General features: G+C 33.8%; 1 protein-coding gene across 2 annotated transcripts in view; it reads left to right on the top strand.

Annotated features, from left to right (window-relative positions):
• Nucleotides 1-1,551: 1,551 nt before the first annotated feature.
• Nucleotides 1,552-16,078, top strand: part of LOC134272084 (uncharacterized) — a 32,300-nt gene continuing 17,773 nt past the window's right edge. The window contains exon 1 of one of the 2 annotated variants that reach the window (XM_062754318.1): nucleotides 1,552-1,949. In XM_062754318.1, coding sequence (XP_062610302.1) covers nucleotides 1,702-1,949 — 248 coding nt within the window. In that variant the 5' untranslated portion in view covers nucleotides 1,552-1,701. Of the gene's footprint in view, nucleotides 1,950-13,917; nucleotides 13,987-16,078 lie in introns of those variants that run through there. The other variant, XM_062754323.1, reaches the window with a different exon arrangement.

The raw sequence follows: 16,078 nt of genomic DNA on the forward strand, positions 1-16,078 counted from the left end.
AGTCATGTATCCCCCACATACACACACAAAAGCATGTTATTACATGGAGGTCTTATGCTTTAAATTTCTATTTTAACTACGGGTAAGTTTGATTTTGCACATGTCATTTTTCTCCTTTATTTTTATCCAAAGTAATTAATTCAAGGGACATACAATCATATTCTACATGTATCTGGAATATTGTGAGAAGAATCAAAAAGTGCTTTGCATAATCAATTTTACTTTTCTGCAAAATGGCATTTTTATAATTAATAGACAGAATAGTATGATTCAAAAATGAGAGTTTACATTGTTTAAGCACTTAGATCAAAGTTAATATCATATTTTAAAAACAAGATGTGTTTGTGAAACACTATGCACCTGGCGGCAACAAAGTTCGAAATGGCTGTTTTAAGCATATAAGTCACAATCAAGGTCACAAGGTTATTGACCCTGGCGTCGTTTGAAAGACCTTAATTAGTGGAGTAAGCATACCAAATATGAAAACTCTATCTCTTATGGTTCAAAAGTTATGGCGAAGACTCAAAAAGGCTATTTTTAACATATAGGTCACTGTCAAGGTCATAAAGTCATTGACCTTGGCGCCATTTAAAGAAAAGTTAGTGGAGTAAGCATACCATATGATATCTCTATCTGTCATGGTTCAAAAGTTATGGCGAAGATTAAAGTTGACAACAGACAGACAGAGAGGACAAAACAATACATGAATATGTTCCCCCGATCTGTCGATCCGGGTGCATAAAAACATTAAAAGAGTGAAGTCTAAGACGTAAATTGGGATATTAATTAAAATTAATAAATGCTTTTTGTACGGAAGCACATCAGTGCCACCTTTTTTAAGGTTAAAATTTCAACTTAAATAAAGATGGCTTTTCCAACTTCAATACTTTGTTGCTATACATTCAAGAGAAGATATTTCTTTAATTGTGGCAAATTTTAGCAACTGAAATTCTAAACAAAACATATATAATTTGTATTCAGTGTATAATCCCAGATAACGTCCACGTTTGTGAAGGTAAACGCAAACGTCCCGAGTCGTTTAACATGCTAGCACGAAAACGATCCCTCACTTCTCAATGGCCCTGAGTGGTCAGTGCAGCTCTTCATCAGCAAGTGGTTGCGTGTCAATATGAGTAAAAAATTCCCGAAAGGGACGTTAAACATTATTTGAATATCTATTTTCCATCGACCTTTAGAATATTACCTTGATCTGAGATTATATTTCAATATTTGGCCATTCACAACAATATATATGTTAAGTTAAATTCTACTTCAATCAAGAATTCTGGAAATGTGTTCCACACACGATTTGTGACAAACAAACATAACAACAACCATGCCAAAACCAATATATTATGTTCTGCTTCAGGAAAAGAGATGGACTCAGGGTTTTAAAAAATATGCCTCCCTGCGTCGAAAGGTAGACACAATAAATTAAAATGTTGACATTAATATTACTGCAAGAAAACATCTGACTAATAACTTTAAAGTGTGTTATGGTAAACTAAAAATTAGCTAGATACTCTAGCATGCAAACAGAAACCTGATAATATTTTTAAGTTTTCCCGGCTATGGCGACAACATTTGTTTTTAAATCAAAAATGGCCATACAAATACATTATCCAAACAAGTATTTCATCTCTTCATAATTCTCATGGATGTTAACGCTAAAAGTAGCAATTCTTAAGCTTTTCGTACAAGATGGAGATGAAGCCAGTGGAATTTATTGATGGAAGAATTAAAGAAAAGAAGATTGTGGGAGACAAATATGTGGATGATGTCCCACCAATTAATTTCTCGGATCCGATTAATTTTACTCCGCGGACACCTTACCGGGAACCTCCGCCATCACGGGGAGACCGGGAGGCGGTGACGCGGACACAGCGCTGGATCTTTGCAACCATTTCGAGGGAAGCAACGAGAATCGAAGAACCGGAGCCAGCGGAAAGGTAGGTCCAGGATACTTACAAACGTTTTAAGTACATATTTTCACTTAGTCTTCAAACGCGATAAACACCCATTCTCAATATAAGGGCACAAATGCCTCTCTGATTTTTAAAAAAATGAAGTTCAAGATAACAATTTTTCTATCAATTACCTTTGAAAGAAGATATCTGAAGATTTTGTTTCCAGGTTTTTTTTCATCAAATTTTAATACATGGAATAATGACAAGACGGTAAAGAAGAGGGTGATTTTATTCAGAAATGTAGCTTGAAATGTACGTTACTCTTTCTTCAATGTCCAAAAAGATATGTAAAAAAAAATGTAGTCATTAAAATCACAATTGGAATATCTCATCTTAACACCAACACATCCTACCAACTCTGTCAGCAACATATTTTCTCGGCATACGAACGTGCGCTTGATTTTTCCTTTCAAAAAACAAAGGTTACTTTTTGACCCAGATGTATAAAAACATTTTTTTAAATATATGCTTTAAATTCTTCTCTCTGTTTTGTTTAGAGCGATCAGTTTAGAATCTTGTCATTTTCTATAGATAGTGGAACTTAACATGTACATGTAGTAAAATTATATTTTGTAGTTACTGTCTATTTTAACATATATCCATGCCGATTTAGACAACTACGTAAATGTAACGTACATTTCAAGATATATTTCTGTTAAATAAAAAGCTTAAAATTCATCTAAAAATTCATAGTTTTGTTTCAGTTTATTCCAAAAAAGATTCTCTATGTAATCACATTGTGTTATATGTCACAATCATACTATAAAGACACGATTGCCTCAGAATATGAGTAGGTAACGTACATTTCAAGCTTGTAATGTACGTAAATTAGTAATAAGAAAATATTGGGAAAAAAAAACAATTATTGAGATAAAAATCATTTCAATGAAGCGTTTTAACGCAGTAATATAAGAAATAATATGGTAACAAACGTGGTTATTTGTCATCAACTACATGAATGTCACGTCACTTCGGTAACGTTCATTTCACATATTATTGGGGAGTCCCCTCCATCTTAGTTCATTACCATTCTTTTGTGCTGTTTCGCGGAAATTGACACCGGTCGTAGCCTAGTTACTTCTACCTGTGTGCAACGGTACAGACAAAAAAAAGAGTCAGACGTATTTTGCTATGATCTAACAAATGCTTGTGTTTGGCCATTGAAATTTAAGATAAATCTATTCCGAATATATCCATCGACAGTCTTGTTAACATTTTCATTTTAATAGTATGTTGCAGCATCGTTTGTCAAAACACAAACATACGTAATTTTCAGCAGATCTGGAAAAATATAACCTAAAATGCAATGATTCAAACAAAACTGAGTATTGTGTGCCTTTCAGTATTTGAAATGTACGTGACCGTCTTGTGTTCTGGATTCATTTGTTTTGTTTCTTTTTCCTTTTTCTTTTTGTTTCGTTTTGGGTTTTTTTACCAATTATAAGTCTATGAATACCTTGTTTTAAATTACCAACAACAATTAAATTTATATTGACGAAAAGTCGCATATTAAAAGTAAACAAACTGCAAAAAGGTTGCTAAAGATGAATTTAAGACACATAGAAATAAATTTTCTAGCAAGTGGTAACAGTCCACCACATTTACGAGGATTGGGGTGCATTTAGATGGATTTATGTGGTCATTTGTCAAATGGATTGTGACGATAATTTTGTTTCGCTCGTGTAAACGCAATTCATTGACTAAATAATAAAAAAATGTCAGTTAGAAATGTACAAAATGTACGTTACCATTCGTAACGTACATTTCAAATATAACCAGAAGTCTCTGTCGAGACTGTAGCTCTACTGGTATGTACTTATCAATAACCATTGCACTATTTTATGTATCTTTGTGTAGTCTACTTGTGTGCCAACTTATTTTGAAATCAAACTAGAACTGTAGAAGGAGTAGCGTTTTTAAGGAATTTCACAGAAAATTCTATTTTTAGTAACCATGGTAACACCGTTCATCGAAATCAGAAACCAATGCACTATTCTATGTATCTTAGTGTAGTCTACTTGTGTGCCAAGTTATACTGATATCAGACCAAAACTGTAGAAGGAGTAGCGTTTTTAAAGAATTTCACAGAAAGTTCTATTTTTAGTAACCATGGCAACATCGTTCATCGAAATTAAAAACCGATGCACTATTCTATGTATCTTAGTGTAGTCTACTTGTGTGCCAAGTTATATTGAAATCAGACCAAAACTGTAGAAGAAGTAGCGTTTTTAAGGAATTTCACAGAAAATTCTATTTTTAGTAACCATGGTAACACCGTTCATCGAAATCAAAAACCGATGCACTATTCTATGTATCTTAGTGTAGTCTACTACTGTGCCAAGTTATATTGAAATCAGACCAAAACTGTGGAAGGAGTAGCGTTTTAAAGGAATTTCACAGAAAATTCTATTTATAGTAACCATGGCAACACCGTTCATCGAAATTAAAAACCGATGCACTATTCTATGTATCTTAGTGTAGCCTACTTTTGTGCTAAGTTATATTGAAATCAGACCAAAACTGTAGAAGGAGTAGCGTTTTAAAGGAATTTCACAGAAAATTCTATTTTTAGTAACCATGGCAACACCGTTCATCGAAATCAAAAACCGATGCACTATTCTATGTATCTTAGTGTAGTCTACTACTGTGCCAAGTTATATTGAAATCAGACCAAAACTGTGGAAGGAGTAGCGTTTTAAAGGAATTTCACAGAAAATTCTATTTTTAGTAACCATGGCAACACCATTCATGGAAATCAAAAACCGATGCACTATTCTATGTATCTTAGTGTAGTCTACTTGTGTGCCAAAGTATATTGAAATCAGACCAAAACTGTGGAAGGAGTAGCGTTTTAAAGGAATTTCACAGAAAATTCTATTTTTAGTAACCATGGCAACACCGTTCATCGAAATTAAAAACCCATGCACTATTCTATGTATCTTAGTGTAGTCTACTTGTGTGCCAAGTTATATTGAAATCAGACTAAAATTGTAGGAGGAGTAGCGTTTTGAAAAATTGTTTACAGACAGACAGACGGACAGACAGACAGACAGACAGACAGACAGACGGACGGACGCCGGACGCATTACTATCGCATAAGCTCTTCTGGTCTCTGACCAGTAGAGCTAAAAATCAATTCTCTTCCACAAGCGTACGTTAGACACGCAATATATTGATACTATTTGAACTTGCATATCATAAGAAATGCATCATACAGGTTTCGTATTCAGAAATATATACCAGGTATCAAAATTATATTACATATAATTGACCTTAATATTTTTTTTTCCTCAGCAGAAACGTTTCTTTTCATTAATTTTGGGATTTAGCCGACCTCCAACCTTTGAAACTTTACTTTGTGTACTCATTCGAGTGTGTGAAAGTATGAGAATACATGAAAATTCGTGCGAGATTCACTTAATTTGAATTTCATGGTAACGTACATTTCAGTCACGTACATTTCAAATGATCACTTTTCATGTAAAAAATAATTTTTAATTGTGTTAAGCAAAACGTATTTGCCAGTTTACAGGATACAAGGGGTTGCTTATTCAGAGTCGTCTCATATTTTCTACTTAATATATATTCTTAATGGAAGAATATAGGTAACGTACATTTCTTTCTTATCTCTACGATTGAAAATGTCTTTCATTCCGTAAACATATTTATAAAAGTTGCTCAAATTGTTAAATTTCATGTTACATTATCTATGTAGGAGTAATTAACCCTTTGAAATTTCAAATTTAGCCCATCAATAAATAAAGGAGAACAAAACTATCAGGTGTATAATCTTTGTGTTTGCTTGTAATGTGGTTAAAATAGAATTAAGCGACAGGGACATTGCACAATAAAAGTTATTTATTATCACAAAGAAAATGTATTTATTGTTATGAAAAGAAGTATATATGATACAAGGTTTAACTTATCAGAAAATTTTTACTTGAGAATCAAAACTATATATTACACAGAGGGGATTCAGCATAATATTTGCCTCGGCGACAGTAACGTACATTTCAAATAGGCTACTATATTTGAATTTTGAACTCCTTAAATACCCTTTCAGATCGATAATTATATGAATTCTTATTCATTGTTATGTGACTATTTATAATGTTGATTTAAAAATTACATCAGTGGTATTTCTTCTAAATGAAAACGAGGCGACATTATTTGCGCCCTTATATTGAGAATGGGTGTTATACCAGGTCTAGGCGGCCTCTGTTTTTGGAGGATAGTTTTTATCCTCTAAAAACAGAGGATAGAGGTGTCGCCACCTACCGGACTTTTCAAAACAAAGGGCAGTCTACGCTGATTTTTCAACCAAAACAAATAAAATGTTAAATTTCATGAATACGATGATGGTTAAATCTAGGTATTAAGTTTGTTGTTCTGAACAGGACTACAGAGGGCGTAGCTATATTGCATTTTGTATTAGCCTTGTGTACTGTTGTATTAGCCAACTAAAATACAGCACGGTCAAAAAATGAATCTGAAGCTAATTGAATGCTGATTTTTTTCCCTATTATAAATTTTGGAGAAATATATTCCTAGCAATGTATAATGTCAAAATTTCTCAATCATTTTTTAAAAAAATTATTTTTAACAAAATCTACACATTATATTTCGATCCAAACGATAACGAAAATTCAAAGTTACGGAAAAAATAGTATGTTGGATAAGTTCCTGCAAACATGTTTGCTTTCCCTGCTTTTATTGTGTCCCTTTCAAATAAAAGTAAAGTCCATGGGTTCACGGATGCAGCATACATTAGGTGAAATCCGCACCCCCTCCATTTTCCTCTCTTCTCGTGCAAACTCATTCAAGTCCCTTCTTACCCCCCCCCCCTATTTAAAAAAAAATCATCTTAAATCTTTATCTTTGACGACTGCAGTACATCTTCTTACTTCGTTTTTAATGTCGCATTTCAATAACACAATAAAAATCTGTGATCGACATAAAAGTCAGTCGAAGAGCTGTCTCTTTCGCCTGTATGTGTATCTAATTTAACTGAGATTTTAAGACCCCTGAAATAAATTAGGATCAATCTCCATCTACAGCAAGGTTAAACCGTCCTCCTTATCAGTTAAGACTGAATAAAATTCAATCACGTCTATCCCAGTGTAAAAACTAATCTGAATGAAACTTACGTTGTCCGTGGAAATATATATACTGCGGATCCATAATCCCCGTCGAGGCCTCATATAGGAATTTGGATGTTGCATAGCTATAAAGTGGGCGGCGGTGCTTTTTCTTGATTTCTCTAAATAATACTTATTTTATCTTAAAATTGTTTTATTTGCAAAAATTATCAGACAGAGTATTTTTTTCTTTACAGTACATTTTCTTTTGTGTTTCCTTTTTCTCTAATTTTGAATTAAATGAAAATAATATCATGTATGTATTCTTTGAGCATTTAAGTGCCTGTTTATTTGTCTTAGAAGGAAAAGTCTACAGGGAAAAACATAAAAATTAAACAAAATAACAAGAAATATTAAGTAGAAATGAATCGTAAGAAGTGCCAACTTTGAAAGCTTTTTGTAAAAATTCTAGACATAGAATCTCAAATCGCCACATACAATCGATAGTTTAATGTTTGAACTTTTATTTAATTGTACTCTCGTGCTTGCACTTTTTGATTAAAGGTAGGCACGAGGCGTTTGAAAATTACCTGTGTTATCCTCTGAAAACAGAAGATAAACTATCCGACATTGCAGTGCGGTTTCCATATATGGTAAAAAATTTGGCTGCCATATTGAATTTAGCGATCCTCCAAAAATGGAGGCCGCCCAGACCTGTATACAGGAAATTCAGATTTGTTTATGTGTATTATCCCCCCCTTCTCTCTCTCTCAAAGGGAAAGGGGTCGACGTCATGTAATGGCCTTATATGTGAAGTCAATCTAATAAAAGCCGAAGAAAATAAATTATATCAATATACACATATACTTGCAATATTTACCTAACTCTTCAATGCTGCTTCTTCAGACGATGAATGATGGATCATAAATAAAACGTACTTCTCTGTTACCTGGTGTGTCCTTCCTAGTACAAAAGACATTGTCAATTCTCAAGTGTCAGTTTCATTCTTCACATTCTTGAAACCTGCTTGTATAATATCTGCTCAGGTATGTAAATGTTAGAAAAAAAAGTTCTTTTTCTTGACTTGCTCTTGATCAGGAGAAACAAAATACCTATAAATGGAGGCACTACAAGATAGGAAATTTAGCTTGATTTATATAGAAAGGAACTGCTAAATTTAGTAAAATTCCTTCAAATTTCATTTTATAATGTTTAAAATGATAATGATGAAGGCTATGAAGTATTTCTTCAAAAATTCACCCTATCCCATCTATCCCATTTTACCTAATGGCACACAAAAACCCTTAGGTTCCGCAATCATGAAAATTTTTCTCTGTCTGATGATAAGCCATGGAGAAACACCTTAGACTCAATGGTCCAATGTTCTTCTGAATGGAGTTTCCTTTCCTCAGCCTCATATTCCAAAAATATTAAAAGGCGCTAGGGGGTCGCCTTTTACCACTTAAATAAGCAATCAAAGCATTTCCAGGGTTACCAAATGTGGAGATGCGGACTTCTGATTTTTGGCACGCCAAATTCACAAAAATGAGCAAAACATAGTTTCACAGTCGATAAACTAGGTTTATCGGTTGTAAACTATAGTTTACGGACTGTAAACTATAGTTAACAATGTTAATCTATATTTTACATCTGTAAACTATAGTTAACGCGATAATCTATGTTTCACAACCGTAAACTATACTTAACACTGAAAACAATCATTTGCGATTGCAAAACATAGATTATCTGATAAATACAGTTTCACGATTTGTAAACTATAGTTTACAAACCGTTAACTATAGTTAACGATCTGATAAATATATTTACGATTTGTGAAACTATGATTAACAACTCTTAACTATAGTTTACGATTGTAAATTATAATTTACAAACGTGAATCTATGTTTATCAACAAAATCTATTGTTAACGCTTATTACAGACAGATAAACTTAGATTATCATTCGTAAACTATAGTTAACAACCGTTAAATATAGTTTTACAGATGAAAACTATACTTAACGAATCGTTAACTATAGTTTACGGTTTGTAAACTATAGTTTACAGTCGATAAACCTAGTTTATCAATTGTGAAACTAGGTTTAGCTCATTTTTAGCCGGGCTTATTGCTCAAAGAGCAATTGCCGGCTTATGTGATCCTGTTCAAGGCAGGATGTTGACCCCATAGTCGCCATTTTAAAGTTACGTGCAAAAATATAGTTCTTACTCTCAACCGCTTTTGAGATAATAATAACGCTAAGTAAAGCAACAAAAATAAAACGCAATTTTATCTATATAAAATAAACATTACTAGTAATGACTTTGAAAACTTCATAAGTCAAAGAACATAGTTCATTAGCGTAAGGATTTTTGATCATCAGTGTTACCGTAGTTCTCTACACATACGAGGTAAAGCAGGAGAGGGAACCAGACTGGCCTGTTTGTTTACATTCAGCTGCGGTACCAGATTAATTCTGATTCTGACAAAATCGGACCGTGGTATTAGGATTACAAAACTCACTGTCAGTGTCTTATCATTTAAATTGATAGTTTTAAAATAATTTTTTCATCAGAATATAAACGTAATTCATGTAAGAAATCCATTCTACTCTGTAAATGAGCCCGGCTCTCTGTACTTCTGAGTACTTTGATTGTGAATTTGGCGTGCCGTACTAATTTGCTGGCAGTTTGATGCGATAGGTATTGCTAGGTTTTGTAGTATTGGAAACACCCCTCGAGATCAAACCAGTATTTGACCTTTGAAATTCTCATACCCCACTCAACTTCTCCAGTATTTTTCTGAAGGCATACATGGTGGAAGTGATGTACGTTTGCAAAAGTTACATGTAAACAGGCCAACTTAAGGTTTTTTGCTATATATATTTTAGTGCATGTAGTTCATCAATTTAGAAGCTTTAGTTTTTCACAAATCCTTGAACAAAAGGAATGTTTAACGACACAATTCACAATGTTGATAAATAACTATGATGAATGGTGTCTAGATCATATTTATCTATGTTATTGAGATCAGAAACTATGTTTTGAAATCGTTCATCTTCCGTGCAAAAAGTTCGATCATGATCTTCAAATTACTTGTACATTTATATCTTTTAAAGTGGTATCCTTGGTTATCTTGATTGCCCTTGATCATCTTTAATGCAAAAAGTTCACGATGGACCTTTCTACTAAAAATATTATCCTTGATTATATCATTCATCATTAATGCAAAAAATTCATGACCTTCAAAATATATTTTTGAAAATCTTGTCCTTGATCCATACACTTAAAAGCACAAACAACTGTCTTTGGAATCATAATCAAGTTCCATAAGGGCAGACAAAATATATTTGTTGCCTGATTACGTCCCACTTATATTGTTCTCTTGTCAAACACAGATAACTTTACAACCTTATGCCTCAAGTACATCTTCAACCAAGGTAACGGCTATACATTTTGGATGGTGAATATATCTTAAGATATGTCGATTTTAATAATTGCTATCCATCTACCTGTCAGTGCATATTTGTTTTAAAGTTTATTGCACCAACTAAAGGATATTTTTTGACAAATTCAAGTATAAGTAATGCCTGAACAGTTGAACTTTGGTGTGTTTTTTTTTATTTTTCTTCTATAATTGCTAATAAAATCATCATTATGCAATACGACACTTCTCGATTTTCTTTGTTTTTTACAATTCATCAATGTAAAGTACATTTTTTAAAATATTGAGTAATTGGTTATTTGACCATTAACAACGGCTTTGCAGTATTTTCGGCGGTATTAGTGCTTTCCGGAGTTTATATTTATTCGATTGGCATCCAGTTTTTGCCTAGTTTACTAAATTTCATTTAGTCTTCCAATGGTAAAATAAACTTTTTTGACAAATTTGAGATCATGGATGTGCGATTACAGTGGTGGTATTAGCTTATCGATGGTGTCGTCACAGACAACGCTTGGGTAATCGCCAATGGAACATCTTCGCACCCAATGTTGTGCCGTTTGCACGCCTTTATGGCCGCCATATTATTGACGTCCATTGAATGTTGGATTGATTTATTGATTGTATTTTACGTCCCATTCGATATTCTTTCAATCATACATATATAGTTTTTAAAAGAAGTAGGGAATAATGGACTTACAAGGACAATGAAATACAGATCATGATGTCAGGAAGGAAACAAATGACTGAAAAACATGAAAGAAACGTTGCAATATTTATTATAAACCCTGTATACAGTCAGAAAAAGATAGATTCTCCAGAATAAGGGTCAACACCAACTCGGGGTCACGCAACAAATTTACCACCATTGCGAAACAGAGTCAGCAGCGGGTAATACCTTGTCTAGTTGGTCAGATAAGCTTAGATTCGGCATGGCCTACTCCTAACGAGACGTCCCATGCAGGTCATTTTGGGGTAGGTTATTCCATTCATATTGTAATGCTGCTGTAAGTTCTTGAACATTGGCAAGAGGTTGTTGACGTTGGCATAGCCGCTGTCAAGGCATGTTCAAGAAATGTTCAATGGGGGAAAGGTCCTCCCTGAGTGCGGGTCATGGTAATGTTGTACCGGATATTCTGCTGTTTGAGATAATCGGTAACGATCCTGGCCCTATGACATATGGCATTGTCATCTTGAAAAAAGAAATAACCGGGGTCTTACGATGTGCAAACGGTACAACACGGAGTGCCAAAATGTAATCCCGGTAGTACTGCCTTGTGACGTGCCCACCGGTAAGAGTGATGCGTCTCCACACCATTACAGATCCACCCCCATACCGATCATGTTCAATAATACAACGTCATGGAAACGTTCGTTACGTCGGCGCCAAACCCCTGTCTGTCCAGGAAGTCCACAGTGAATCTCGACTCATCTGAAAACATTCCTTCGTGGTTCTGTTGGCGATTATCAAAGCGTTGATAGTGACGCCACCATTGGAGTCATGCCCTAACGGGACGATCCCTAAAACAGAGAATGACACGAGGATGTCTGGCATGTAAGTGAAATCTTGTGCAGTCGATTCCTGATGGTCTGGCCACTCACTACTAACCAGTATTCCTTTGAAGTTGATACCTTTTCTAATTTGCGGTTACCAGACGATTTCTCACGGCAATAGTGCAGATGAATCTGTCCTAAGCCTGAGTTGTTGCTCTTGGTAGACCGGATCGTGGTCTATTCTGTACAGACCCTGTAATAACACTATGTCTGGACAATAAGCTGCTGATAACAGACTGGGAAACATCCATTGCCCTTGAGACAGTGACCTGTCTTGTGCCAACCTGTAGCGTGTCAAGGGCACGTAACCTCTCATCCGTGTTAGACGGGGCATGGTCTCTGTTTAATTCACGACTTCAACAGCTGATAACCTGATGCCTTCTCTTCAGAATCTTTCTTTAAAGTGGCTTTAAGCTTCCAATTCAGAGGCATGTAAATTCCTGGCACAACACCCTTGATCAGCAGTAACATCTCGTGCAGATCGTGATTGATGTGTAAGGGTGATGAATTTCTTTTTAAAGGCTTCATCGTTAAGGAACTATACAACATAGATTTGTATCCCTTTAGATATGTGAACATTTTGATCACAAACTACAGTATCTCCTACTTTTTGAATACTAACTAGTACGTATATATATTTCCAGCGTTGTTGTCAATCTCTTCCGAGGATTTTACTTCATTATTTTCAAGGACATAAACAATGTACCGGTACATTCCATTTAATATTTAATTATCTTTTCAAGGTTAACATCTTTAAAATCATGCAGACGCTGTCATCATTATTAGTGTTGTCAGTGCTGGGCTGTGCTATCCTTGTTCAGAAGTAATCCATATTTTTCCAGATCAACTGTAAACAAAGTACTTAATGCTTGATTTACTAGTAATCTTTGTCAATTGAAAACAACATTTGTTGACGAGTCCTTGAACAAAATGATTTTCTGACATTTTACATGCGATCTTCATTTCTTATTTACACTGGCCTCGAAATTACTGTATGCATACATCTTATAGTGTGGATGAGGCCTTCAAAATCGTCCATTAATTAAGAATTGAAAGCTCTTTAAGAAATTTGTGAGTTTGTTTCATCAAGAGAGTCTTAACCTACATTTGTATTCTAACTATTCACTTGCTTCAATCAGCTGTGTAGCTCCCAATCTCCTTTGATGTTTTGCTATCTTTCGCTTTGAAATTTGAAGGAACATAATTTTAATTTTTTAAGGGTTGTAGACTTCGCACGTCTCAATTTTTGAATGCCAAGTACAAAACCTTGTACTCAATATCCCCACTTGCTCGGTCAATACCTATTTATATTGAGTCAATGCCCAAGACCCCAGGTTAATCTAGCTTTATCAATTATTCCCACCGGTTCTTACGAGAGATCATTTATTAATGCCCCAATTTCAAGTCACAATTGTGTCCAAACTTGCCTCAAAACTTTTAAATAAGGAAACGTCAATTCAAAATAATGAATTTCAAATGAAATTAAAATTTAGTGGACTTAATGATTTAAAGTTTTTGTTTCACACAATACGTGATATGCCCAAATACACAACGGTTAAAGTGCAGCATAATTGAATATCTCGATAAGTAAACCCGGAGGGGGTTTACAGCTATACATGGTCGCTATACACCTCATTGACAATATTCAAAAACAGATAATTGAATGCCTTAACAGTGTCTAATTTAAAAGTCTACGAGACTTCTGGCGCATGCATCGCTCCGCTACATTATAAACATATATCTATGTTTGAACCTGTTGGGATGTTATCCTATCTAGCAATTCACAGCATTTGATCTTTTTTCCCTTCCCCTTTGCTCCGAGTCTTGTGTTTCTTTGCATACAAATGCTTCATCAACTGGAGATTTAATAGAAAGACGGAAAGGTGTATAGATGCAAGAAGTCATAACTTCCGCTTCTTCTCCATAGTTGAACCGATTTGCAAGCTAGAGGTAGGATTGTTTAATCATCAGTTCAAAATATTTTGATCCATGGGCGACTAGTTTTAAATTACAAATGATTTACATAATATACTTCTATATACAAGGAAGCAATTTTGGATAAAATTGTCGTTTATGACTGCAACAATTATTTCAGGAAATCAAATAAATAAATGACCAATGCCCCTTACAGTATGAGTAACACATAAGGGAACAAGACTGAAATTTGTCCAATCCATTTATTTCTTGTATTGACTGATTAATAATAATTAAAAAAAATATTAATAATAAAAAATGAATGGTAAAGGAATAAAGATATAGTGTGAAACATATTTTTGTCTCGTGTAGAAGTTTCACCCAAAATTCATGTTCGGTTGACCTTAGAATCGTAGAGGCATAGTTTCAGATCAAGTATAGCAAATGATATGAAAATATCATTGCATTGTATAAATTCAGTATATGTACTAGTAATTTATTTATAAAACACTTGTTAAAGTTTACAGATACCGATCAATTATAGGCGTGGGTTGTATTATAGGTAAATTATTTATCCCTCTTCAAGGCTGCCGATTTGTAAACTACAGTCCAGAATATGTTTCAATTTGGTAGATTTTTAAGGGATATTTGTCAGTTACTACTATTTCTTTTTCTTGTTGTTGTTTTTCTTGTTTTGATTTCCTAAAATTGTTTTTGCAGAATCTAGTGGTATAGGAATGATAAGCAGGCATAAATAATTTATCACGTCTTTTTATTACGACTGCTCATGACACTTTTTACTGTGATGCAAATAAAAATTTTTATTAAAGTACACGACGAGCAAAATCAGGAATACAAAATCTCTGTTTTCCAGATCAGTTCGATTCTTTTCCAACTTAATACCTGCATTCATTGCTTTGTGAAATCCTTTTTGCCTGATGTCTTAAAAAGACCAAATTATTCCAATTTTACCTCGTCTTTTACATGTCTATGGATTTTATAGACGAAAATTTACATTTAAAATTCGATCCCTTTTAAATTGAAACGTATCCGTTTTCTTTGATGGTGCTATAAAAAATGTTTAGCAAAAACGTTGAATGGTATATAACCTTTTAGAAGTTTGGCACATCTAGAATTTGAACTCTCTCTCTCTCTCTCTCGTTATCATCATCTTTGTATAGATACTAATAGGGCACTGTGGAAAAATTATTGTGAGAAAAAGAAAAGAATTAACTCGATTTACAAAGCCATCCGTAAAATTTTCGTTAGATAAAAACGAAATATATTTACAAAACCGATTAATCTCTAGATCATCATTCTAGACTGAACAGGATATAGGATTTTAATTTAAAAGAAGATAAGTAATTATGTAAATCCGGAAAGTTTTTTATTTGATATTTCAACTTAGAATCATTTGTAGTGCGTGACTGAATGAATCAATTCAAAATCGGTGGTTGTTGATAAACTTTATCAACAACCACCGATTTTGAAATGGATAGAGTCGGTGGCCTGTGAAATAGATGTCTCATACAAAAAAAAAACCCTTTTCATTTGAATTTGATGATGAACATTTTTATCTAAGAAATGAATTTGAATGTACGTGAAGATATGTCGTGATACTTATTTTAGTCACGAAGAGCTTTAGTATGTATTTCTTAAAGTCTTGTAGAATAAAGTCTACAATGTGTTGCCTGTAGGCAAAAATTTTATCCATTCCCTTATTTACTAGAGATTCATAAGGGTCTGAATTGTTAATTTAAAAAAAAATCACATGATTTCAACATGAACAAATTTATATTTTATATGAAATAGAAGAGCATATGTTCTCAGCTTTTAAATCATGACTGGGTAATTTCCTTGAAGTATAATTCGATATCATCTTTGTTCCATTGTGATTTTTCAAAGATGGCCGAGTACATATCGACCATTTTGCTGGGAATTGATTTAAGTTGAGTTTTATCGAACAATGAAAAATTAAAATTATATGATGTATTGTTCGTCAACAAATATTTACTTGTTTCTCTGTTCGTTAAGTATGCACCTGCGAAAATGGCCCCCCACTTTGTAAATGTCATTTGAGGAAATCAACACGAAGAACTCTTTCGTAAGCGGAATGTTAAAACAGCGT

The sequence above is a fragment of the Saccostrea cucullata genome, unplaced genomic scaffold (genome assembly GCF_032062105.1).
Source record: "Saccostrea cucullata isolate Sc308-1 unplaced genomic scaffold, CSIRO_AGI_Scuc_v1 ctg2232, whole genome shotgun sequence".
In the NCBI taxonomy this organism is placed as follows: domain Eukaryota; kingdom Metazoa; phylum Mollusca; class Bivalvia; order Ostreida; family Ostreidae; genus Saccostrea; species Saccostrea cuccullata.